At 38.8% G+C, this 27,564-nt stretch overlaps 1 protein-coding gene across 1 annotated transcript in view; it reads left to right on the plus strand.

Annotated features, from left to right (window-relative positions):
* Positions 1-27,564, plus strand: part of TTC27 (tetratricopeptide repeat domain 27) — a 171,024-nt gene that overhangs the window by 44,760 nt on the left and 98,700 nt on the right. Inside the window, exon 10 of the mRNA XM_045079240.1 lies at positions 18,443-18,556. Coding sequence (XP_044935175.1) covers positions 18,443-18,556 — 114 coding nt within the window. The remainder of the gene's footprint in view (positions 1-18,442; positions 18,557-27,564) is intronic.

Raw genomic sequence — 27,564 nt, forward strand, 5'->3', positions numbered from 1 at the left:
TGTTCAGCAGGACCATATACTGGGCCAGCAAAATAAGTCTCAATAAAAAAAGAAAAGAGGGGCGCCTGGGTGGCTCAGTGGGTTAAGCCTCTGCCTTCAGCTCGGGTCATGATCTCGGGGTCCTGGGATTGAGCCCCGCATCGGGCTCTCTGCTCAGCGGGGAGCCTGCTTCCTCCTCTCTCTGCCTGCCTCTCTGCCTACTTGTGATCTCTCTCTGTCAAATAAATAAATTAAAAAAAAAAAAGAAAAAAGAACAGAATATTGTATGGAAAATACTGTCTTTCCACAATGGAATTTAATTTTATATAAGTAGTTGGTAGACATCTAGAAAAACTCCAAATATTTGGAAACTAAATAATTAAACAACATACTTAGTCTGTAGATCAATAAATTATAAATGAATTTATATATAAAAGTCAGTCATTGACCTAAACCCCCTTACATTTCCTTAAGGTAAAATTGTAACATTGGGGTAATGAGCAATTTTCAGGGTTAGGGTCAGGGTTAGGGTTAGTGTTAGTGCTTGTCATCAATTTCAGAAGCACAACAAGAAATACTCACAGCCTAACTAACTTGTTAAGTGGAAAGAATGTAGATGTAGAACCAAAGGATGTTCCTCATTATTCATATTTAGTATTTTTTTTTTTAAGGCCAAAGCAGGCTAGTTTTCCTCAAATATTATTAGAAACCTCTGTTCAAAAGAAACTCCGGATTCAGGTGGATAAATACACTTTCAGAGCTCCACTGGTGGGAATTTTGACCTTTGGCATCTAACACAGGTCACTGATGTCTTGAGTTGAATTATAGCCCTCATGATTGAGAGTCACCAGAAACAACAAACAGAAAGATAGCTAGGATGAATGTAAAACCTTAAGAATTCAGGTGGTAGGAAACTTATGTACAAAAATAGCATAGGTAATTGACATCTTCTAAAATACGGTGAGGTATTAATAGAGGATTTCAAGCAACTTCTTACGTTGGTGGATATGAAAATACAGCTAATTGGACTTTAAGTCTGTAAATGCCGTTTTTAGTAGAATCTGTATTAGGTCTGGAGATTAAACCATGGGTTGTGTGGCACAGTTAACTTGGTTGAAGAGTATATAGGAATTCTTTGTAGTATCCCTGAAATTTTTCTGAAGGAGAAAAATAAATCTGAAAATAAAAAATTAAAGGAAAAAACCTCTAGCACAAAATCATACGGAAAATGAACAAAACCCATTACTGCCTCATGGCTAGCTAACTGTCCTTATTTGGGGTAGCAGATAAAAGCAGACTCTCGGGGGGTGTTCAGACCACCATTAAACTTCTCTCAACCTGCTTGTGTCTCTCCCTTGCAGTGTGCCACATACTATCTTTAGTAGCCAAGGAAACAGGCATGATGGGAGGCATTATGAAATAAATCTAAACATATAGGTTAAAATAAAGGAGGATTCATGGACCAGAGGCTAATGGCTCCCATGATTAGAGATCAGAGGCAGTTGTGAGGGATGGCATTTTCTGACCTAATGGGACTGTCAGAACGTTCTACTAAGCCAAGACCCTCAAGCAAGTCTGAAGGAATCCTGAGTTCATGGTGCAGCCTTGCTGTGGCAGCAGAAACCAGTTTCTCTGGAGGAAAACATCCCAAGTTAAAACTGAGCAGTGAGCTCACAATTAAAGATCAAAAGAGAGAAGGGAAGGCAAGCAACCGTGACTGAGAGTCAACAATGGCAACAGTTCTCTGATTCATAATATAGAGCAGCTATATATGGGATGTTTAAAGAAATAGAGCAGGTACTAACCAAAAGATAGCTGAAAAACTTTTGTTATTAGACTTTCATGATTTTGGAGGGGAAATGTAACTTTTAGAATTTTTTTTTTTTTTTAAAGAGAATGGGAGTGTGCATACGCATGTGCAGGAGCTGCATGGGGAGGGGCAGAGGAAGAGAGAGAGAAAGAAAGTCTTGAGTAGTCTCTAGGCCTAGTGCGAGTCCAACATGGGGCTCCATCTCGTAACCCTGAGATCAGGACCTGAGCCAAAATCAAGAGTTCGATGCTTAACCAACTGAGCCACCCAGGTGCCCCAGAAATAGTTTGAAATTAAAAACCATAATAAAAATGCAACCCACGCTTTTCCACAGCAGAGAGATGTTGTAAAACGCTAAGAAGTTGTGTATAAGCAGGTGTTTTAGAAATTATAGTCTTAGAAGTATACCTAAGAAACTCTGGCGTCTGCATCAGTAGATAAGGTGTATGAATGCCTCATGATAGCAGCATTTGTCATTATGGCAGAGAAACTGGAAGCAACCTAAATTTTGTTGACAGGGGAAGGGATAAATTGTGATATTTTATAGCACAATTATGAAACATTATACAACAGTGAAGTGAAAGTAAATAAACTAGCTATTAGCAACAACATGGATGAGTTCATAAATACAGTGATCAGGTAAAAAAAACTAGTCCCAGATTCACAGGTGTTTATATTATTATACTTCATAACTTAAGCTACTTATAATCCTCTGTATACATCAAATAATAAAAAAATGAAGTCTGTGGGGTGCCTGGGTGGCTCAGTGGGTTAAGCCTCTGCCTTCGGCTCAGGTCATGATCTCAGGATCCTGGAATCGAGCCCCGCATCGGGCTCTCTGCTCAGCAGGAAGCCTGCTTCCTTTCCTCTCTCTCTGCCTGTCTCTCTACCTACTTGTGATCTCTCTCTGTCAAATAAATAAATAAAATCTTAAAAAAAAAATGAAGTCTAAAAACTATTTTGAGCAATGACAAGATAATTGAAATGTTATTTGATAAACCATTTTAAAGAGTAAGCAGTTCTGATAGCATACATTTTTAATTTTAAAGTGAATCTTATTGCTATTCATTAGGCTGTTGAGAAGCAGAATTAGTGATGATAGAGAACACTCATAGAAAGTAGAGGAAGGGCGCCTGGTGGCGCAGTCAGTTAAGTGTCTGCCTTTGGTTCAGGTCATAATCTCAGGTTTCAGGGATCAAGCCCCGAATCAGACTCCCTGCTCAGCAGGGAGCCTGATTTCTCCTTCTGTCCCCTGCTCATGCTCTCTCATGCTCTCTCTCTCTCTCTCTCAAATAAATAAATAAATAAATAAAAAAAAAAAAAAAAAAAGAAAGAGGAAAAAGCCTTAAGGAAAGCCCCCAATACAGAAATATATAGAGCTAAGCAACTTAGAGCTAAGTTGGTAATACACTTGATCTTAAGGAGTCTTGTTCCAACCTGTGGCTTTGTGCTTCTGCTTTTGGCCATCACTGAAGCTGAAGAAAGCTCTTGCAGGTGTTTTGACATTGTGAACTAACTTGGTGTTCAAGGATGAAAAATTCAGCTTTAAAATAGTTTATATGTGTTAAGTAGGTCTGTTTCTCATGATGGTGTGAAAGGCGAATCTGGCAGTGCTGATGAACTGGCAGAATGTAGAAGGCCTTTTTTTTTTTGAGGCAGACAAATGACCAACAGCTTGGTCTCTCTCTGGTGTCTGCTTTCTATACGAAAATTTGCAGAGCCAAGAACAGAGCTCTGAAAATATTCTAGTGACAGGAGATTTGGATCTCAGGATTTGCCAAGCGTGCTCTTAGATAGTGTAGAAGAAATAAAGGTATAAAACATAGGACTTGCCTTCATGGAATTTTTAATTTAGCTTACATCAGATAAAGTTAGGGAAATGTAATTAGCAATACCAGGCAGTTTAAGCTACAAATGGATCTTGCAGGTAAATGAATCCCCTAACTGCTCAGGAAAGAATAAAATGTTTAGGACAGAGCAAAGAAGGCTTTGTTCACTAAGAGAGGATTTGAATCAGGCCTTGAAAGACAGATGGGGTTTAGATGGAATGATAGCAAGAGCAAAGGCAAGGAGATGGGGAAGTGTGATTGTACTGGGTTCAGTCAGCTGGGCTGGAAGATTTGGTTAGGGCAATAGTGACACTTATGGGAAAACAGATTCCGGACAGATTTTAAATGGTCTACAGAGCAAGGCCTGGGAATTTAGACTGCAGTTCTACTGGGGATAATTTATAGCCTAAACTGGGAATTTTAAACTTATTGTCATTTGATACAGATTTTGACAATGGATGCTTTTTAAAATAGTTCATTAAGAAGAGGGAGTAGTTCTGCTTTTTATAGTATTTCTTTGTTCCTTGTATTGTAAGGTCAGCTTGACCTGGGTAGGCGTCATCTGATTTGCCTTGAGTGTAGCCAAAGCATTATGGACTCTCCAAGAGAGGTCTGAATTGGCTCTGATTTATGTGCGGAAAAGCAGCTATCTGAAAGCCCCTTCCTTCACGTTTAAAGGAGAAGACGGGCTGGCTGTCGTATAAAGGATCCCAGTGACCTCTGGAAGAAGATTATTGGAAATGTGCAGTGATAAGAGTGAAAAGGAAATTTGTTTTTAATAGAAACAACACTCCAGATTTTCTTTGAGGGTGTTACAGAAATTTCTTTGCTGCTCTTCTGGGAATGATGGCAATATTTCATGTGTTGGAATTGTTAGCTGCATAAAATAATGCCTGTATATAGAGCGTGTCATGATATTGAAATTTACTTTTTAGTGTGAGTTACAGGGATATTCATTGGATATTTCATTTCAGTTAACTGAGTTTTCTCAGATGTTAGATTATTACTGTTCTTTTTCTGGTTTGAGTCTGAGCCCCAGCCCAGGTGGTGATAAACTCAGTGAGGCATGCTGAGCAGTCTTCCTTTTACTCTCAAAATATCTGTTTGTCAACACTTGCTGAAGTGGATTGATTCTTTAACTTATAAAACATGGTAACTGTAAGGAAAAGAGATATTACTAGAGTTTATTTCAACTTTCATAGTAATAATATTGAGAGCATATATTATAAATTTATGATATAAATTATTAATTTATGGTATAAATTTAGAGGGTATATGACAAATTGATATAAATGTGATATTTTATAAACATGAGATAAATATAAAAATTATAAATTTATGATATATATAAATTTATGATTAATAAGTAACATTATTAATAAGTAATATTATAGAGTATATGGATATTGTACACTTATAAAAGCTTACTGGGATCAGTGAATCGTCTTTCATAAATTCTGGTCAATAAAAGTTGAAAAAGGAGAGAATTTTTTTCAAGACAGTTGCACAAATGTTGTCACTTATATTTAGATGGTTTCTAACCTTTGCCCTGAAGTGTGAAAGTGGTGAGAATTCCATCTCATATACCAGCATATGGTTGCAAATAACACAGCATTCTTTTTCTTTTTCTTTTTTTTTTTTTTTTTAAAGATTTTATTTATTTATTTGATGAAGAGAGAGGGAGTGGGAGAGAGAGTACAAGCAGGGGGAGTGACAGGCAGAAGGAGAGGGAGAAGCACTGGATCTGGGGCTCCATCTCAGGACCTGGAGATCATGACCTGAGCCAAAGGCAGCTGTTTGACTGAGCCACCCAGGTGCCCCACGACACAGCATTCTTTAGCACTGTCCTAATTCTCAAAGTGCTGCAAGTGGTATACACCAAACTTCTTAAGCTTCTTCTTTTTTTTTTAAACTGGATTTTTAGCCAGCAGTCTTACTTCTGTGAGGCACTATTTCATCAAATTACTTGACTTAGCAGACTCTAAGTAAAAATAAATGGACTTCAGAAAAGAGAGTATATACAGCTATATGATTCCACTTACCTGACGTTCTTAAAATAGTCAAATGCATAGAAACAGAAGTGGCATGGTGGCCACCAGAGGCGGAGAGTACTGGGCAGTTGATGTCTCATGGATACAGGGTTTCAGGAAGTGCAAGATGGAAAGAGTCCTGGAGATTAGTTGAACAACCATGAAGATGTACCTATCTGAACTGTACACTTGAAAAAATGGTTAAGGTAGTGGGCTGCCTTGGGGCTCCTGGGTGGCTCTGTTGGTTAAGTGTCTGACTCTGGATTTCTGCTCAGGTCATGATCTCAGGGTCCTGGGATCGAGCCCCAAGTCGGGTCTGCACTTTGTGGGGAGTCTGTTTGAGGATTCTCCCTCTCCCTTTGTCCCTGCCCCACTTGTGTGCTCTCTTTCTCTTCCTTTCTTTCTTTCTTTTCTCTCTCTCAAATAAATGAATAAATCTTAAAAAAAAAAAAAAAAAAGATGGGGAGGCACCTGGTTGGCTCAGGCCTTTAAACATCTGACTCTTGATCTCAGGGTCCGGAGTTCAAGCCCTGCATTGGGCTCTGTGCTGGGCATGGAGCCTACTTAAAAAAAGAAAAGGTTAAGATGATAATTTTTATGTTATATGTATTTTACCACAATTTAAAAAAATATATTACAAAGGGAAAGTAAAGATAGCATGTACAATAAAGGTCAAAGATAAGAAATTCCAGGGGCGCTTCGGTGGCTCAGTGGGTTAAAGCCTCTGCCTTCAGCTCAGGTCATGAACCCAGGGTCCTGGAATCGAGCCCCACATCGGCCTCTCTGCTCAGTAGGGAGCCTGCTTCCTCCTCTCTCTCTCTGCCTGCCTCTCTGCCTACTTGTGATCTGATCTGTCAAATAAATAAATAAAATCTTTAAAAAACAAAGATATGAAATTCCAAGAAATAAATCTGTCTTAAGATTTACCAGACCTCAAAAAAAAAAAAGAAAAGATTTACAAGACCTCAATATTAGAATCAACAAAACATAATGAGAGAAAGCAGTGAAGACTTACATAAATGGGAGCATCTGCTATGTTCATGGAGGAATCAATATTTTAAAATTTCAAGTCTTCTCAAATTAACCTGTATAATCAATGCAATCCCTATCAGAACTTCGGAGTTTAATTTTTTGTTTCGGAGTTGTGTCACTGTTGTTTTTTGGTTTTGTGGAACTCAAGCTGACTTTAAAATTCATATGGAAATGTAAAGGGCTAAGAATAGCTAAGACAGTCATGAAGTACTAAGGGATATATTCATCGCCAGACAGCAAGCCCTGTTACGAAACTGTATTATTTAACTACATTATCGCTTGTCTCTTGTGGTACTTGGACTGGCAGCATCAGCATCACCTGGGAGCTTGTGAGAAATCAAGTTATCTGGCTCCATCTCAACCCCTTATTGAATCAGAATCTCTGGGGTTGAGGCCTGTATTTTAGCAATTTCTCTATGTTATTCCTAGGCGCTTGAAAGTTTGAGAAGCACCAAATTAAGACATTTTGACATAAGAAAGTATGAACCAAGCAGTAGAACAAATAGAGAGTCCAGAAACAGATCCATACCTATAGGGTTCATCTGATTGATGACAAAGCTGGCATTGCGGTACAATGGAAAAGAGTTGGCTTTTCAATAAATGATACTTGATGGTTTATGTCCATATATAAAAAGCTATCTTAACCCTTATATCATGCTGTATATACAAAAATCAATTCCAGACTGGATTTATGAAAGTGAAAAGCAAAACTGCAAAGCTTTTAGAGGAAAAAATATGGGAGAATGTCTTTGAGATCTTAGGACAAATGGTATAATACAGCTCTAACCATAAGTCAAAAATATAAGTTGGACTACACTATTAATTACTTCTCTTTATCAAAAGATGTCATTAATAGTGGTAAAGCACTTAGACCACTGCCTTGCCAGCAGGTTGTATGTGTTACATGAATGTTTGTCAAGAGTATGAATAATGTATTACCCTCTTCCCACAAAAGTACTTATGTTCAGAAAATATAAACTTAACAAATTATTAAGAAAAATTCTGACAATCCAGTAGAAAGAATAAGCAAATGATTTCAATAGGGACTTAATAAAGTGGTATTAAAATGGCCATTAACATATTAAAAGGTGCTCAACTTTATTAGTCATTAGAGAAATGCACACTAAAACCATAATGCAATACTACTCCATACCCACAAGAATGGCTGAAATGCAAAACAGTATTGAGTGTCGTAAGGATGTGAAGCAACAAGAGTTCTCTTATATTTCTAGTAAGAGTGTTGAGTGGAATAACTTTTCAGAAGATTGGGAGGAACTATGGAAGCTAAATATATTCATACTCTGTGACCTCTCAGTTTCACTCCTAAGTATATACCCAACAAAATACTTGCGCATGTTCACCTAAAGGACATGTCTTAGGGGGTGCCTGGGTGGCTCAGTGAGTTAGGCCACTGCCTTAGGCTCAGGTCATGATCTCAGGGTCCTGGGATCAAGCCCCATAGCGGGCTCTCTGGTCAGTGGGGAGGTTGCTCCCCTTACCCCCATCTGCCTGCCTCTCTGCCTACTTGTGAGCTCTCTCTCTGTGTCAAATAAGTAAAATCTTAAAAAAAAAAAGAACATGTCTTAAAGTGTGAGTAACCACACATTCTGGTATTACATCTAGAATGTTCATAACACATTTGTCTTGTCCCAGTTAGAAAATGCATAAATGCCCATTAGCCACATGTTTTTTATTTAGCAACTATATTTATATAGTGGTATATTATACAGCAACAGAAGAATATTCTACAACTCTGTGCAACTATGTGGCTGAATCTTTCACACAAACTGTTGAGCAGAAGAAAGCGGATACAAAAGGGTACTCTGTGGTCATATTTGTATAAAGTAGGAAAGCATGCACCTGATCTGTATACAAGTCAGGAGAGTGGTTACCCTTACAGAGGGGCAGGAAGTGACCAGAGAGAACAGGGGGACAGTAGGATGCTGGTAATGTTACTTGATCTGAGTGCTGGTTATATATGTCTGTTCAGTCTGTGAAAAGTCATTGTGCATTTATATATATATCATATAATATATACAAATGTTTAAAAAATTGGATTTAGTAGACATTTCTTTACTACATCAAACTGAAAAATACATGGCAAGAGCCACACAAGGCATTTACATTCACGGTCAGATGAATAGTAATGGTCATTTCTGATATCCTGAAAGAACAGTATATTTAAGAAAATGAATTGTTTTTCTCAGCATATTTTATCCAAACTAGAATTTCTTATATAAAATATTTCTTTCTCTTAATAATTTCATTCCAGTTTCTTGTAAGGATGTATTAAATTTAAAGTGTTTCAATCTTTCTTCCATGTAGTCTACATGAAGAAAAATTATGAACTTCCAGACTTGCTATTTATATTAGGGCTTTGCTTGGGAATACTCTGATTTCTTTAAGCCTACCAATGCTAGAAAGCATCAAGTTGCAGAATGACCCACTCATGACTGTATGAAAAAGTGACACTTTCTTACAAAAAACTTAGAAGCATCAATCACAGCTTGTTCTGACAACACATTTTTGTTTTTATTTTTATTTATTTATTTTTTGTTCTCAAAACACACTTAAAAAAAAGATTTTATCTATTTATTTGAGAGAGAGAGTGTGAATGAGCAAGCGATCATGAGTGGGAGGAAGGGCAGAGGGAGGGGGAAGCAGGCTCCCCAATGAGCAGGGATCCCAAAGTGAGACTCGATCCCAGGACCCTGAGATCGTGACCTGAGCTAAAGGCAGACGCTTAACCAACTGAATCACTTAGGTGCCCCTCACAGCACATTTTTCCTATATATTTAGATGATTTTGTATGTTTTTGTTTATCTTAGCAGAGACAAATAAATGTAATGTTTTCGGTTGTAAGGTGTTCTTTGGGAGCACAGAGAGAGAACAGTGTGCTGTACTGTGCAGTCAGTTGTTTGCAAGTTAATGCTGTCTCAGTATTTCACCAAGTATGAGGACGGAGCTACCAGATTCCCTGAAGTCTACAAGGATGTGGTTTAAACATAGTGGAACATTATTGGGTTTGTGTTATTTGGGAAGAATTCTAATAAATTGAGTATTTGTACAAGGGAAATCTTATTGCCGTGCACAGCTGCTATTTGCCAGTACGCAGAGCAGGATTAGGCCTTTTAGCCTTTAAGATAACTGTATCAGTGCCTTTTTAAAAAATTTTAAATTAATTTTTTGTGTGTGTGTTCCAGAATTGTTTTTGCACCATACCCAGTGCTCCATGCAGTCCGTGCCCTCCTTAATACCCACCACCAGGCTCACCCATCCCCCAACCTCATCCCCTCCAACACTCTCAGTTTGTTTCTCAGAGTTCAGAGTCTCTCATGCCGTTTTAAGGGTGAGTGGCTAAGGTGTGCATTGGAGGGGTGAACACTGCCAGAAAGCTTAGGTGGCGTGGTAACTGGTTAATTTGTGTTTTGAGTGATTTCCCTTTTAAGGCAGTCGGTGTATTCTGTGCCTTCAGAAAAGTGGCACCTTGCGCCCCTAGAAGTTGAATAAAATCCTGCTTATGAGCTGCTGATGTCAAAATATCCAGGTCTGTAAGGTAGAAGTCAAACTTTCACTGTTTGCAGATGATATGATACTACGTATAGAAAACCTGAAAGACTCCACCAGAAAAACTGTTGAAATTGATAAACTCAGTGATGTAGCAGGATAAATTTCAGTCTATGAAAGTCCATGGCGGGACACCTGGGTGGCTCAGTTGGTTAAGCAGCTGCCTTCGGCTCAGGTCATGATCCCAGCGTCCTGGGATCGAGTCCCACATCGGGCTCCTTGCTCGGCAGGGAGCCTGATTCTTCCTCTGCCTCTGCCTGCCATTCTGTCTGCCTCTGCTCGCTCTCTTCCCCTCTCTCTCTGATAAAAAAAAAAAAAAAAAAAAAAAAAAAAAAAAAAAAAAAAAAAAAAAAAAAAAGAAAGTCCATGGCATTTCTATATACCAATAATGAAGCAGCAGAAAGAGAAATTTAGAAAACTGTTCTATTTACAATTGCATCAAAACCTATCAGGTACCCAGGAATAACTAAACTAAATAACTAACTAACTAAAGAGGTGAAAGACCTGTACTCTGACAACTATAAAACATTGTTGAAGGAAATTGAAGAGGACAGAAAGAAATGGAAAGCTATTCCATGTTCATGGATATGGGAACAGCAGGCAGAGGGAGAGGGAGAAGCAGACTCCCTGCTGAGCAGGGAGCCCGACATGGGGCTCAATCCCAGGATCCTGAGATCATAACCTGAGCCAAAGGCAGCCACTTAACCAACTGAGCCACCCAGGTTTCCCATCTCCAGAGCTTTTTAGTCACCCCATACTGAAGCTCTGTACCCATTAAACACTGGCTCCCTATACTCTTCTCTCCCCAGAATGACAACTACTGTTCTGTTTTCTCTTTCTATGCATTTCAGTATTCTAGGTACTGCATGCAATCATAAAACTCTTATGATTTGTATCAGGCTTATTTCAGTTAGCATCAGGTCTTCAAGATTCATCCATGTTGTAGTGTGTATCCAAACCTCCTTCCTATTTAAGGCTGAATCATATACATACGCACACACACCCCACATTTGGTTTATCCTTTTTCCATCAGTGAATATCTGAGTTGTTTCTGCCTTTTAGCTGTTGTGAACAGCACTGCCCTGAACACGGGTATGCAAGTATCCTTCAAGTCCCTCCTTTTATTTCTTTTGGGCATATATCCAAGAAATGAATTTGCTGGATCATGTATAATCCTGTTTAGTTTTTTTGAGGATGCCTTTTTGTCTGTTTTTTTTTTTTTTTTAAGTGAGAATACTTTTTTAATGCCCAAATTTCCTGATCCGTACAAAGACATCATCAGATACCTGCCATGAACATGGAACAGTCAGTAGAATTGCACAACCTGTTAATTTCTGATGCATTTAGGTTTTTTTTTTTCCGATGCATTTAGTTTTTGCTTACGTAAATAACTGGTAGCTAGACTCCTAGGTTAATGAAAAATTTAATCAGCTTATATTTAGGTACTATATATTTGGTCACTCACTGCTTCCCATTATCAAGCTTATTCTGCCTTGTCTATAGAAGACCCCTCACTGTTCCCGATCTGGTGAGTCACATTTGGCATTTGCGAACATCTTCATTTATTTTACTAATTTTGGGGATCTGAGGAAGTTAAGTGTTCTCAAGTATCTCTCTCTTATATTGGACGGTAAAGAACTTCTATTGGGTTTTAATAACCTTGGCGGGGCATTCTGGTGAATACGAATTCTATAATAATTAGAATCCAATTAATATTAATTAAAGATCTAAAATAACCAAAATTCAACGAAGATGAACTTGGGAATTCATGTCATTATTTTCCCTTCATCATGATAGAGTTTTGTTGGTGGAATAAGCTTCAGTCACCATTTGGTTCAGTTTTTTTTTTTTCTTCTCTTTATAGATAAGACATATCTCAGTGCTAGAGAAGTTAATCCACTTATTTAAGGGCATATAGAGAATGGCTGGGAAGGTAGGGGAATGGAAGCTGGTTTAGGAAAGAATTCCCCTTAATTTGTGGATTTGTGAAGGATCATAATGAATTGTTTGGAACCTTATTCTTTGCTATGAAACAAATGGAATTTTATTAAAACTTTCTGACAGCAGCCTTAGAGATCATCAGCTCGAATCCCATCAGTGTGTAAATGAGGACGAGGAGGGCTAATGTGGTCAGTGCCTTTCCCAAGACCTGTGCAGCTAATTGGTGCAGAGTCTGGTTTAGAGTCCCGTTCTTTTTTCAGTGCATTTTTCGACTTTACCACGCCCCTTCTTTAAAAATAAAAATACTTTGTATGCTACAATTTAGCAATGACTATTTTCAGAAAGCCCATAAGCTTATTTTATTTGGGATTTGGAGCATATTGTCATAAAGAAAAAATACTTTTAAGTTTCTGAGCTGCTTCACAAAAGCCTATATAAACCACAGTGTATCTGGATTATAGTTATAAAATATTATTTCATGACACCCCATTATTATTTACTCTGTTGTGTCCTTGGAGGAGAGTATGTTCCCAAATCTATTCGGGGAATGTCAGAAAAAAAAAATAAATAAAAAAAACCAAAACGTGACAAGTGATTTGCATAAGGGCCAGTCACTGTCGATTTACATTTACTTTTCAGAAGCATCATCTTTGGATATACCATTTCGGCCCGTGTACATCACAACAAGTATAAAATCCCTCCTGTGTCCCTTTCTCTCTCTCTGAGTGCTCTTTGTCTCCGAGCGCTCGCGGTGTGCCAGGCTGTAGGGAAGGCACGAGGGAACTGAAGGCCCCAACCTGCATGCGGGGTTAGAGAATCAGGGGGCAGAGATGGAGATACTTAGGGAAAGTGGTTGAGAAAGACTCTCCGAGGAGGTGCTGCCATCTGAGGGGACACCCGGAGGGTGAGGCAGAGTCAGCAGGAGGCTGTGGGGTGGTCATTCTCAGCTCCTAAATTGAGTGGGATTAAGAGTAACTCTGGCCCAGGATTCGATGGAGACTGGGTCAGCTCTGCCCGTTGTCTGGACAGACACGCTTGAGTTCTCACTGGCCAGCTTGCTGCCTGGGAAGGTGGGTTGGTGCTCCCTCCGTTGGGTTTGCTTGCTGAACTACTAGATTGGATATTTCTTAAAAATAGCCTTTTCTCCGTAAGTTGGTAGAGCATTTTAGCAGATATCCCCCATTGAATTTTCTTTTTCTTGCCTAATTACGATTGGCTTACCTTGTGGGCTGCAGTGTTCTAAAAATATATTAAATCCAGCCTATCTGAATTTACCTCCTTATGGAAAGACTTTTCCAAGACTCCTGGCCAAACAGATAGAAGGATAAATGCATTCTTAGGTGATGCCATTATCCGGCCAGTTCCTTCTGCAAAGCTTTTCAAATGTCTGTTTGTCAGATTGCATTTTGCTCTCAGTGTTCAGTGAGAATGTTTTGCTTGACCTTCGCATTAAAATCTCAGGCAAACTCTTGTTCTCATGCCAGGGAAGAAAACAGTCTGATTTTGTTGTTTTTCTGAGGAAAGTGTCTCCCGTATTTGGTGTGCAAAGCTTAAAGCTGGGCTTTAACTCTGACAAGCCCGTCATCACTGTGGTTGGGAGCTGTAAGGGGAGGGCAAGTTTTCTTCCACCTTCTTAGGGCTGGGTCTGCAAATTAATCTGACAGATTAACATGAGAAATGCACACAGATTTACTTAATGCAGATGTATTTTATTTATTTGTTTATTTTTTGGGTGACATGGGAGGCTTCATAAGAAAACAAAGACCAGATGAAGCAATTAAACCTGAATTTTTTTATGCTCGGTTTGATGACAAGTGGCGTCATGGAGGAATGTGATAGGTCAGAGAGCGTGAGGTGTAGGTGTAAAGGATGCTCCCTTCCTCCGGGTAGAGGGTGTAGGAAGGACCCTCTCACACCAGAGTTTTATGACCTGCTTCAGGGCAGAGGGGCAGGGGGAAGGCCGGAGTGATCTTCCTTCTTCTGCTGTTTCCTCAGACTTCTTTGGCTTAAAACGCTCAATAAGCCAGCTGCCACTTTTTGGGGATAGTGTGTCTCGAACCCTGTCAGGGGTTTGTGCCACCAACCTGTGCATACTCAGGGTGGTGATTTTCTGTTAGGGGCGAGGTAAAGCCTTACAGGAGGGGAAATCCGGAGGGGGCTACTTCAGTGGGTACTCTAAGAGGCTTGTTAAGTTTTACCTAATTCATATTTAATCCTCCTCACAAGGATTTCAGAGAGGAGGAAAGTGAGACCCTACGAGGTCAAGTAACTTCCCAAGGTCACCCAGTGAGTCATGTCACGTGGTGGAGCTGGGATTCTGCACAAGCTCTGGCTGGCTTGGAGAATGTTCCCACTGTGCTACAGAGCCCTTCCCTCCACGTTCTTCCGTCCTGTCATGAGGTTACAGAGATAGTCCCTTTCATCAGGTGAAGAGAAAAAGAAGGCAGTGATGCGACCTATTGTGGGTGGTAGAGTCACTTTGCAGATTTACTTTGTGAAAAGTTATTTCCTTTGAAAATTCTTGAGCTCAAACAATGTTATGCATTTTAAGAAGTTCTTTTTTTTTTTTTAAGATTTTATTTATTTATTTGACAGACAGAGGTCACAAGTAGGCAGAGAGACAGGCAGAGAGAGAGAGGAGGAAGCAGGCTCCTCGCTGAGCAAAGAGCCCGATGCGGGGCTTGATCCCAGGACCCTGGGGTCATGACCTGAGCCAAAGGCAGAGGCTTAACCCAGTGAGCCACCCGGGCGCCCCTAAGAAGTTCTTTAATGTATTTTTTATCATGTATCTTTTTATAGTGCCACATGAACCTACTTGGGTTGATAAAGCCATTTTCCTTGTAGATTTTAGTTAATGGAGACTAATAAGATATTGTTGTAGGTTAATCTAGTAAAGTATATTTCAAGGAGATAAAATATTTTAATTTACACAGTTATAGAAGGATAAGAATGCCTAATTGACATTGCATTAGAATGTAAATTCTGTGATGGTGGGGACCTTGTCTGTCTTGCTTACTAGTTTGTCCCTGGGGCCTTGTGCACAGGACCTTGTACAGAGTAGCTGCTCAAGTGAATTAATGAACGAATACACTTCGGGAAGACCCCATCTACTGATGTTTCTCCTCCCTTATTTGTGCATTCTTTCCTTACTCCTGCTCCCCTTAGCATAGCAGTTTCTCAGTGTTCTTTCCTGAGTGTGATGGTTACATTGCTGGGTGGTTACATTTGCTGGGTGGTATCATCACTTCCGGGAGGTTATTATATCTGGAGAAAGTGTTGAAAAAATGCTATAAAGATGTTGTGCTGGGGGTCAAGAGACCCAGGTATTAGAATCAGCTTTTGCTCCTAATGAAGGTGTGACACAGAGCAAGTGACTTAACCTGTTGGTGCTTCATTTTCCCTTTTATTGTAAAGGCGTTGGCTTTGATCCAGAGTTGAAAATTCAGATGTCTATAGGAGCCATGTAGGTAACTCACGGTGGTACAGTAAGGGCCTGAGATAGAATTTATACTCCATTGAAGGACCTCCTGCTAATTCTTTTTATAAGATTTTATTTTTTATTTTTTATTTGAGAGAGAGAGAGAAAGAGTATGAACATAAGCTGGGGGAGGGGCAGAGGAAGAAACTGACAACCAAGCACGGACCTCGATCCCAACCCCTGGGCTTGATCCCAGGACTGCGAGATGATGACCTGAGCTGAAGCCAAGAGCCAGACGCCTAACCGCTTAACTGGCTGAGTCACCCAAGCATCCCCCTCCTGTTAACACTTAATAAGAATTTGGAGTGATAAACGAATTTGACCAAAAACAAATACTTGTGTTATCTTAGCCTTGTAGTTCTCTTTTTTCCCTTTAACATTGATGCAAATTTTATTCAAGAGGTAATATTGTAGAATTGAATTCTAAGAAAGGAAAAATTTACCACTTACCCACTTTATAATAAAAAGTTGAACTTAATAAAACAACCTCTTTATTTCTGCTGTTCCAGACCGTCCGAGATACAAAAGAACTCAAAATCCTTAATGATAGGTTGTTTATGAAAAAAAAAATTTATGAAAAATTATGAAAAAATATTTGTGAAAAAAATAGCCAATCATGAAGGATTGTGTGTGCTTTTGTATCTAAGAGACTGGAACAGCAGAAATAAAGAGGTTGTTTTATTCTTTTTGGAAAAAAAAAAAGTGGAACTGGGGATTACTTATAACACATAAATAAATTGTATCTTTTTTAAAAAATAAATTCTATCTTTATATTTTTTAATTTATTTTACATTTTTTAATAAATGTAATGTAGAGTCATTTAACTTATGCTGATAAAGTTTTGTGAATGGTGTTCAGAAACTTTGACAACAAACACATACACATGCTCCTCGAATAAGTACCTAGGATTTTCACTCCAAGATCCATTTCTGCAAGTACGTAGGACTCTGTAACTTGTATTTCTACATTAATTCAGTTTGAATTTCCTTCATTGTAATGTGTTTCACAATTTCCTAAAATAATTAGATCAGTGTTTCTTGTGACTTTATACCTCCCTCAAATTATACTTTAATATTTGACGCAGTAGTTTCAAAAAAAAATATTCAAGGCCTCAGTTTTAAATTTTCCTTCAATGTAAGGCACAAAGTTGATAAGAAATATTAAGAAGACTACCCTAAAATAAATGCACCGTTCTAATAAAAATTACTTGTTAATACAGTTCCCATTCTGTTCTGTAATTCTGATAAAGAATGTATTTTTTTGGTAGGAGCACCTGGGTGGCTCAGTCTTTTAAGCATCTGACTCGATCTCGGCTCAGGTCTTGATCTCACAGTCATGAATGCAAGCCCTGAATTGAGCTCCATGCTGGGTGTGGAGTCTACTTAAAAAAAAAAAAAATACTTTTTGGTAATAAAACAAGGGTTTAGAATGATTCAGTCTTTGGAAAATCCTAGTGACAGTCACTCAGTGAAGTAGTCTGTCATCCCTAGAGTCACAAACACTCAGAAACTGCTGTTAACATTGAGTTTTTGTGGTTTTTGATGGTTATTTTCTTGATTTAGCTTCATAGTTCTTAAACTTGGCAATGGTTTTGAATTACTTGGGGAGTGTTTTAAAAAACACAGTTGCCAGATGCTACTTTCAGAGGTCTGATTTACTTTAAAAAAAAAAAAAAAACACTAAAAGCTTCTCAAGTGCTTCTAATGTGCAGCTAGGTTTTGAGTGATTAATTGGACTCTTAATTAACTAGGGTGTTTCAGCACTGACTTTTAGAAACAAGCAACTGATCAAGGCTATAATCAGCTTTCTAACAAACAGGCATTTTCCCTTGTTTCGCAGCAGTCTTGACTGAATGTTACAGGTGTGAATGATCTCCAGGAAATAATGTGGATTCCAGATTATCAGCAGAGATCGAAAACAGTGTTCATTACACCATGCGGCCCCTACTGCGTCATCATGCATTTTGCCCATTTTCACTCACCAGAACTTTTACTTTTCCCCACTCCATGTGCAGTCATACTCAATGGTGTCTACTACATTCTCTGAGCTCATGGCACTCACAGATTTCTGGGGTTAGGACTTAGTCCTTGGGTATTCGATATTTTGTTTTAGGCCAGTTTTTATTAAGATATCCCCTCTGGGAAAGCATTTTAGCTGAATCTGAGACTCACTGCCCTAACCAAGGCCAGAAAGCATTCTCATACATTTTAGAATGGATTTTTGTAATATGTATTGAAGAAAAGAAAAGTCTTTTGCCTTTAAGTGAACAAATACTTAATTCTTGGGCATTCCGTGTACTTCAAGTTTGATTTGTATTTATGAATTATGATGTATTTTAAGTGAAAAGTTGTCAGATTTCTAATGATTTGTTTTTATGTATGATTTTGGTTGTTTAAAGATTTATTTCAAATTTGGGAAAGATGTTTTGAGGTAGTTTATTTTCTCACATCTTTTATAACCTATGAGATAAAAAGATTTATGAATTTCTAGTGTTATATAGTCTTCCTACTGTTTTGATTATCTGGAAAGATTTTGAGGGATTTTTTAAGATTTTAAGGGATTTATTCAATAGATTGGATCTACTAGGTTAAGTGAACAAATTATTCACAAAAATATTTGACAGCACGTTTTATTATTTTTCACTGAGAAGATTTTCAGAGCTGCATTCAGTTGTATTCTGATACTTTTGAAAGAATTAATTTTGTACTAATCAGAGTGGGATCACTGCACTTACCCCTTCTTCTTTTTGTGTGTTTTTTTAATTCTCTTCCATCAGTTTTTGCTTTCACAACCAAAGTTTTGGGCCATTCAGACATCAGCCTTGATCCTCCGGACAAAACTTGAGCGAGGAAGCACACGCCGAGTGGAACGGGCAATGAGGCAGACACAGGTGAGAATTAATGGGACAGTTTTTGTTATTCTTCCAACTCTTGGTATATATTCCATATATATGCCACATCTTCTTAATCCATTCATCAGTCAGTGGACATTTGGGCTATTTCCACATTTGTCTGTTATTGATAATGTTGCTGTAAACATCAGGGTGCACCTATCCCTTCAAATCTGTATTTTTGTATCCTTTGGGTAAAGGATACTAGTAGTGCAGTTGGATAAAGGACACTTCTAGTGCAATTGCTGAATCATAGGGTAGTTCTGTTTCTAACTTTTTGAGCCATCTCCATTCAGTTTTCCAGAGGGACTAAATGAGTTTGAATTCCCATCAGTAGTGCAAGAGGGTTTCCCTTTACCCACATCTTTGCCAACAACTGTTGTTTCCTATGTTGTTAATTTTAGCCATTCTGATAGATGTTATGCTTTTGATTTGTATTTCCCTGATGATTAGTAATGTTGAGCCTCTTTTCATATGTCTGTTAGCCATCTGGATGTCTTCTTTGGAAAAGTACCTGTTCATGTCTTCTGCCCATTTCTTAACTAGATTATTTGTTTTTTTCAGTGTGGAGTTTGATAAGTTCTTTATAGATTTTAGATACTAACCCTTTATCATTACTAACCCTTCTCCCATTTTGTCAGTTGTCTTTTAATTTTGTCGCTCGTTTCCTTTACTGTGCAGAAAGTTTTTATCTTGGTGAACTTCCAATAGTTCATTTTTGCTTTTGTTTCCCTTGCCTCAGAAGACATATCTAGAAAAATGTTGTTATGGCTAATGCCAGAGAAATTACTGCTTGAGGTCTCTTCTAGGATTTTTATGGTTTCAGGTCTTACATTTAGGTCTTTCATCCATTTTGAATTTACTTTTGTCCACAGTGTAAGAATGTGGTCCAGTTTCATTCTTCTGCATGTTGCTGTCCAGTTTTCCCAGCACCATTTGTTGAAGAGACTGTCTTTTTTCCATTGGATATTCTTTCCTGCTTTATGAAACATATAGTTGTGGCTCCATTTCTGGGTTTTCTATTATGTTCCAGTGATCTATATATCTGTTTTTGAAATAGTACCATACTGTTTTGATCACTACAGCTTTGTAATAGAACTTGAAGTCTAGAATCGTGATGTCTCCAGCTTTGCTTTTCTTTTTCAGGATTGCTTTGGCTATTTGGGGTCTTTTATGGTTCCATACAAATTTTAGGATTGTTTGCTCTGGTTCTGTGAAAAATGCTGTTGTTGTTTTGATAGGGATTACATTAAATATGCAGATTGCTTTGAGTAGTACAGACATTTTAACAATATTTGTTCTTCCAATCCATGAGCACAGAACGTTTTTCCATTTCTTTGTGTCCTCCCTCCTCAATTTCTTTCATAAGTGTTCTATGGTTTTCAGAGTACGGATCTTTTACCTGTTTGGTTAGGCTTATTCCTAGGTATGTTAGGGGTTTTGGTGCAGTTGTAAATGGGATAGAGTCCTTGATTTCTTTTTTGGTTGCTTCATTATTGGTGCATAGAAATGCAACAGATTTCTGTATATTGACTTTGTATACTGCAACTTCGCTGAATTAATGTATTAGTTCTAGCAATTTTTTGGTGGAGTCTTTACAGTTTTCTATATAGAGTACCATGTTGTCTTCAATAGTCAAAAGTTTGAATTCTTTCTTGACAATTTGGATGCCTTTTATTTCTTTTTGTTGTCTGATTGCCGAGGTAAGACTTAGAGTATTCTGTTAGATAGTAATGGTAAGAGTGGACATCCCTGTCTTGTTCCTGACCATAGAGGGAAAGCTCTTAGTTTTTCCTTATTGAAGGTGATATTATGGGTGTGGGTCTTTCATATATGGCATTTATGATGTTGAGGTATGTTCCATCTATACCTACTTTGTTGAAGGTTTTTATCAAGAATGGATGCTGCATTTTGTCAAATGCTTTTTCTGCATCTATTGAGAGGATCTTATCCTTTCTTTCATTAATGTAATATATCATTTTGATTGATTTGCAAATATTGAACCACCCCTGCACGACTGTACTCCACTTTAGATGCGAGCCTCAGGTCTGTTTCTGACTCACTGGCTAAAAATTAGGGGTTCTACTGACCCCTACCTGGAGTCCAGTAATTTGCTAAAACGGCTCACAGAATTCAGGGAAACTTTACTATTACTGGTTTACTTTACTATTACTGGTTTATTATAAAGGATACAGATGAACAGCCAGGTGAGGCAGTACATAGGATGAGGTCTAGAAGTGTCCTGAGGACAGGAGCTTCTGTTCTTGTGGAGTTTGGGGTACATCACCTTCCCAGCATGCAGTTGGCTCACCAACCTGGAAGCTCTGTAAACCTGTTTTCTGGTTTTTATGGAGGTTCCATTATGTAGGCATGATTGATTAAGTCTTTGACCATTGATGATTAACTCAATCCCCAGCCCTGCTCCCTTTTCCAGAGTTGGAAGTGTGGCTGAAACTTCCAGTCCTCTAACCCCTGGTTGGTTCCTATCTCAATTAGAACCCATCCTCCAGTAGTCACCTTGGTATCATGAACTAAAGAATGGGGCAAAGGGCTTATTACAAAAAACTAAAGATGCTTCTTTAACCCCTACTACTCAGGAAGTTAAGAGAATTTTAAAAGCTGTATACCAGGAACGAGGGATGGAGATCAAATATTGTTATCCTATCACACCCCTAAGCTTCATTTTTATCATCTGCAAAAGAGGATAATAATAGTACTTATAGCATAGGTTTGTGATGAGTATTGAAAGAGACAATATAAGAATTAATAAGATGTGGTTCCACAGGTACAGATTGTAAAAGGAAATAGAATTCACCCTAATGCAAAAATAATCAAAATTAATCTGCATTCAGGCACCATCTCCATTTATTACTAACGTTTTTTCTCATCTGTTGACGAAATAGCATTTAGTCTCTTTCACAAATTGTCTGATAACCTAACTGTGATGCAGATTGATTGCCAAGAAAAATTTGAAATTTGCAAAAGATGTAGGATTTCATGAAGTCAATGACAGTGGTATTGCTAAAAATGTATTTTTTGCTTTGGAACAATTTAGTCTTAAGAACGATGTGAAGAGAGGTCCCTGGGGGGGTCAGTTAGTTAAACATCTGATTCTTGATTTCGGTTCAGGTCATGATTGCAGGGTCATGGGATCAAGCCCAGTGTCAAGCTCTGCACAGGGTGTGGAGCCTGCTTAAGATTCTCTCTGTCCCTCTCGTCCCTCTCCCCACCCCTCTTTCCCTCTATAAAAAAAAAAGAGAAAATAAGAAAAAAAGAGTGATGTGAAGAACTTCCATCCACCCTTCTGAGGAGACCCCAGTTAAGTTTTATCAGTTGTCCTAATAATGTCCTTTGTAGCAAAAGGATCCAAGGACAGCATGGAGCTGCCTCACCCTTTCAGTTTCCTTCGTCTGGAACATTTTCTCAGGCCTTGCTTGACTTATGCGGGGTTGATGATTTTGAAGGTTACCAGCCAGTTATTTTGGAGACTGTGATGTTTTCTCATGATTAGATTCAGGTTACACAGTTTTGACAGTAACTTTCCAGAGGCGGTGGTGTACTCTTCTCACTCCGTCCCTCTTGGGGACCAGATGCTACGAGTTGTCCCGAGATGCTCTTTGATCACTGAATAAGGCCATGTTTGTGGATTTTCTCCCCAATGTAAAGTTATTTACTCTTTACCTTGTAAATAGTAAGCATTTGGGGGTAGTTACTTTGAGATTATCATCCAATTTTTATCCACTTGTTTTAGCATTTATTGAGGTTTCTTGACAGGGGAAGTTATCATGATGATTGCCAAGTGGCAATTTTCTTATTTTATAATGACTGTATAATATCTTAGTTGGTATTCTGCTATAGGTAAGAGCTTTATTTTCTTTTTATTTGTTTATTTATTCACTTATTTATTGATGAGAGTGCGGACTTGTGGGTTTCTATTTTATTCATTGGGATATAATCTTATGCTGTCATTACTTACGTTACTGTTAATTTTTTATTTTGATGGAATTTCAGCTCACATGAATAAGATAAGCTTCAGATAGAGTATATTGTTTGTTGCTATAGTAAAAGCAGAAGTGGATAATCTGTGTCTGAGAATGCTAATTATACCCAACTATCCATTCTCCTTTTGGTTTTAGAACCTGAGTTTTATCCAGGCATAAGACTTCCCATCCTCTTTTGCAGGTGGGAGGGATCATGTGATTCAGTTCTGAATAACAGATGTGGATAGAAGTGATGTATACCACTTCTGGATTATGTCCTTACAAGGGAGCGTGTATACTCCCCTGGTATTTTATTCCTTCCTGTTGCCTAGAAAGTCAGGAGAAGTGGTCTGCCACCTTAGATCAGAGATGCCATGTGTTGAGGAATGCAGAGCTCTTTTACCAGCTCTGGATCACTTACCACTGGATTTATAAACGAGAAAGAAAATTGTATCTTGCTTAATAAGTATATTTTTAAAATTTCATTTTATAGTAGTTTAATCTGTATGGACCCAGCTGAGAGCACTTTTTTGATGTTCCTGGAGGTATACAGATCACTGATGCTTGTTTGGTTTCCAGGTCTATAGGCAGCTCCTGCCCAGAACCTAAATGATGAAAGTGTTGGGGGTGGGGGAGGTCAGTGCATGTCCTAGGTCCAGGTGTTTCTTATTTTAATGAGGCTTTAGTTAGATTTTTAACTGGGAACGTCTGAAGGAAATACATAATGAGATGTAAATACTGGGTAAAGTATGTTCCAGTTTACCAAATAATCATAAGCATAACTCGGTACTGTCTACAAGGCTGGTAGGAAGGAGGAGGAGGTGACTTAGGGACAGCGTATTTTGGAGTGTGTGGAGTACAGAGTCCTTCAGTCTGGTTCATGCCGGAGAACAGCATGACATAAAATGCTGGGAAGGGCTAACTGTTCTAGTTCCGGTATAGGGCTCCAGAGTGTGGATTTTTTTCCCCTTGGAGTAAAAGGAACTATGGGTAACATGACAGAAGTCAGAGTTTCAAAGAGAGTCTTAGGGTATGGTAGCATTTGAGAATGAGAATAGAAGCAGAGACCTCAATTGGGGGTTACTTTCATAGGCCTGCTTACTGGGAGCAGATTTAGTATGGATAGAAACACAGATCCAAGAGTGATTTGTGGTGTTGTTCTAAGATAGAGAAATCAGTTAATTTGCCTTCAAAGAAACTGAAGGTAAAATGAAAGATGGTCAAACTTTTTTTTTTTTTTTTTAAAGATTTTATTTATTTATTTGTCAGAGAGAGAGCGAGTGAGAGCACAGGCAGACAGAGTGGAAGGAAGAGTCAGAGGGAGAAGCAGGCTCCCTGCGGAGCAAGGAGCCCGATGTGGGACTCGATCCCTGGACGCTGGGATCATGACCTGAGCCGAAGGCAGCTGCTTAACCAACTGAGCCACCCAGGCGTCCCATGGTCAAACTTTTAACCTTTTTTTTTGGTATGGCTGCTGAAATTTAAACTCGTAGGGGAAAATGTGCAGAGTAAGATTATTTTTCAAAGAAAGGTATCATGAGCACTTTAAAAACAGTCTTTAAGAACTTTAAAGAAATTTTTTTTAAAAGAAATAGCTCCTCTGCATTTAAAAGTCTTAGTTGCCATGTAAAAGCAGACCTTTATTTGGATTAAGTGAAGTTTTTGTTCAAAAAAATCCATGTAAATATAAAACAAACAAAAAATCCGTGAAAACAAAAATCCCACGTTCCCTTCCAGAACTTCTCTGTGTTGGCATAGTTTGGCAAACCCCCAAGAGGGTTACCAAGTTACCATAAATGTCAGTACTAACTTCCCAGTTAGCAAATATTTATTGAATTCTTAGTATGTACCAGGTATTGTACTGGGCCCTGGGTATGCTAAGATAATTAATATGTAAGCTTTCAGGAGCTTACATTCCAAGGGCCAGATTTTTAGTCTTGGAATTATTTTCTACCTCAACTTTTTCAGCCCCCTCCCTCTGTCTGCAAAATACATTGCAGTTACCATGTCCTTTTTCCTTTTCTTCCTGCTCACAGTTCAAATTTATTGAGGGCCTACTATGTGCTCTACGGTTTGTCACATACTGTTTTAACCATTTCACTTCTTTTCACTGAGTAACATCGTATCTCAGAGCCCTTTATGTTATTGTCACAGGTTGTTTTATCCAAAACAGTGAGACACAGAGATCAGGGTTCCGTGCCACTTGAAGAGTAACAGGAGAGAGTGGGATTGGGCTGAGGAAGAAGTTACACGGAGGTGCAGGCCCAAGACAGCTCAGGCTATTTGCCAGGCCGAGTGTCCCCCCGACCTTCTACCTTCCCTTCCCCACCACTGGAGATATAGGCGGCCCTGGAAGGGGGCAAGACCTCAGGCCAGGTGCTGTCAGTGGCTGTGGGGGACGCTGAGACAGCTGACAGCCGGGGACCATGTGTGCACCCCACTCCCTGCACCTGGGCCCAGTGTCGAACAAAGAAGGAAGGTAAAGATGTGGTTTCATGACCAGCACTTTAAATTATTCTCGCTGAATTGCTCCTGTTGTATTGAAGTTTATTTATTAAAAGCTCATTTCACACTAAGCAGAATATTGAAATAACCAAGTGTTAAAGTGATCAAATATGCATATTTTTGTATAGATTTTTGGTCAAGGCGACCACACATAAATTTTTCAAATTTTATTTTGGGAAACAGTTTAAATGGCTTTTTTGTATGTTTGTTTGTTTGTTTGTTTCAGCTTTAAATAGTACTAGATTACATTTATTTATTAATGAAAGATATACTGACTTGGAAATGATTGGCTTTACTTTCATCTCTTACATTAACCTTGGCATAGGAAATAACTAAGTCGTCATTCAGTTTTCTTTTGGAGCGGCAGTTAAACTCAAAAAGTAGAGCGGTAAATTTGTCCATAAGTACATAGCATATCTTTTTAATTTGAAACTTATGTTATTCTCTGAATTATACACATTATATTTTTGGGCATCAAATAACAAAAGGATGTGTTTGAGGAAAATAGGTTTAAAGAAGGAGCCACGTCACTGTGCTCTCTCACATCTTGCCGTGTCTTGGCCATCGTATGTCTCATATTTCCCCGTCTGCCATCCAAATCCTGCATTCTGAATAGAGCTATATACTTTGGCCTATAGAACAAGATGAGAAGTTGTTATTTCTGCATTTACAGGGTGATACCGCAGAGAAAATCACTTCACGCCCCAACCCAGAAATTTTGGAAATTAGCCAGATCATGTGACTGGGTGAATGCAGGATTTGTCTAATTTTCTGTCCCTTGTTGAGCCATTTACCTCATCATCTGAACTCTTGCCAATTCTCTGATTCAGCGTTTGATAGTCCTGTGTTTGTTGAAGTTGCTGCATCCCTGAAGAATAAGAGGAAAATGGTTTTTTAAATACCTGTATATAAAACAATGTTTAGAAGAAATTCTGTTTTAGTTTCTGTGAAAATCTGTTTCCTTCCTCAGCTGTTATAACGTGATAAAACGATAAGCTGTTAAAGCTGAAAGAAAAATAAGCCAGAAGGAGCTGTTTAGGGGAAAAGCTTAGTCTTGTCATATTACGAGTTGAGGAAGTGCAGGTGGGATGAGGTCAGGTGACTCGCCCCGGTGGCCTGGCTGCTCAAGCACAGAGTCGTGACTAATGGGCACAGTGATGAGCAGCTACATGGAACGCTGTGATGGCAAGTCCCGAAGATGGCGATTTGGGAGGGATTTCTGAGACAGGCCAGACTTAAAGGGAGAATATCGCATCCCACTGAAAGTAAATAAACCAATGTTACAAGATCCATTGAGGAAGAAGGAGCTTCAAATTGAGGACAGTCCGTTTAAAACACCTATCTTGTGAAAATTATCCTAGGCTGGAGTTCTTTAATGACTGCATGTTTGATGGTCATGATGAAGAAAATGATGTTTATGGAAACACTGAGTGGTTAGGATTCAGAAGCAAGAATTAAAGTGAGATTATATTCTCTAGTCCTTATTCATACCCTGCTTTTGATTATTTTATGTTCATTATTAAAATAATCTTGCTTAACAAATTTTATTTTTATTATTTATTTATTTAAAAAATTTTTTTAAAAAGATTTTATTTATTCATTTGACAGAGAGAGATCACAAGTAGGCAGAGAGGCAGGCAGAGAGAGAGGAGGAAGCAGACTCCCTGCTGAGCAGAGAGCCGATGCGGGGCTCCATCCCAGGACCCTAGGATGAACTGAAAGCAGAGACCTTAACCCACTGAGCCACCCAGGCGTCCCTACTCAATCATCTCTTAACCCTGTTAATCTAGTAAGGACAGCCTGCCCGTGTTCAGGTAGCTGAGCCTCTAAAGATGATTTTCCAACAGGGATCTTTTCCTTCAACTTTGAATTTCTGGGAGGATAATGCATTGAACTGGGAATTGGAGATTATAGCAGTTTTCTATCACTAGAGACTCTTCTACTGCATTTGACTTTTTTTTTTTACTGTAGTAGTTAATTGATTTTTAACATTTTTTAAATGAGTTTTAGTTTTCTAAGAACATCTGTTTTTTTTTTTTTTTTAAGATTTTATTTATTTATTTGCCAGAGACAGAGGGAGAGCGAGCGAGCACAGGCAGACAAAGAGGCAGGCAGAGGCAGAGGGAGAAGCAGGCTCCCTGCCGAGCAAGGAGCCCGATGTGGGACTCGATCCCAGGACTCTGGGATCATGACCTGAGCCGAAGGCAGCTGCTTAACCAACTGAGCCACCCAGGTGTCCCAGAACATCTGTTCTTAATACTAGAGTTGTATCCATGCTTTGATGGAATAGATGTTTTCCATCATGTTTGATTCTGGAGGGAGAAAGGGTCCAGAACAGGATGATTGGTGCTGTTGTGGAGAGTATCGCTCCCGTATAGGCTAAAACACTTCTCTTTTAAAAGCTGATAGTCCTGGGGAGCCTGGGTGGCTCAGTCAGAGAAGCATCCACTCCTGGTTTCAGTTCAGGTCGTGATCTCGCGATTGTGAGATCGAGCCCCACATCAGTCGAGAGATTCTCTCTCC

The sequence above is a fragment of the Mustela putorius genome, unplaced genomic scaffold (genome assembly GCF_011764305.1).
Source record: "Mustela putorius furo isolate JIRA1106 unplaced genomic scaffold, ASM1176430v1.1 tig00000281_pilon_pilon_pilon, whole genome shotgun sequence".
NCBI lineage: Eukaryota > Metazoa > Chordata > Mammalia > Carnivora > Mustelidae > Mustela > Mustela putorius.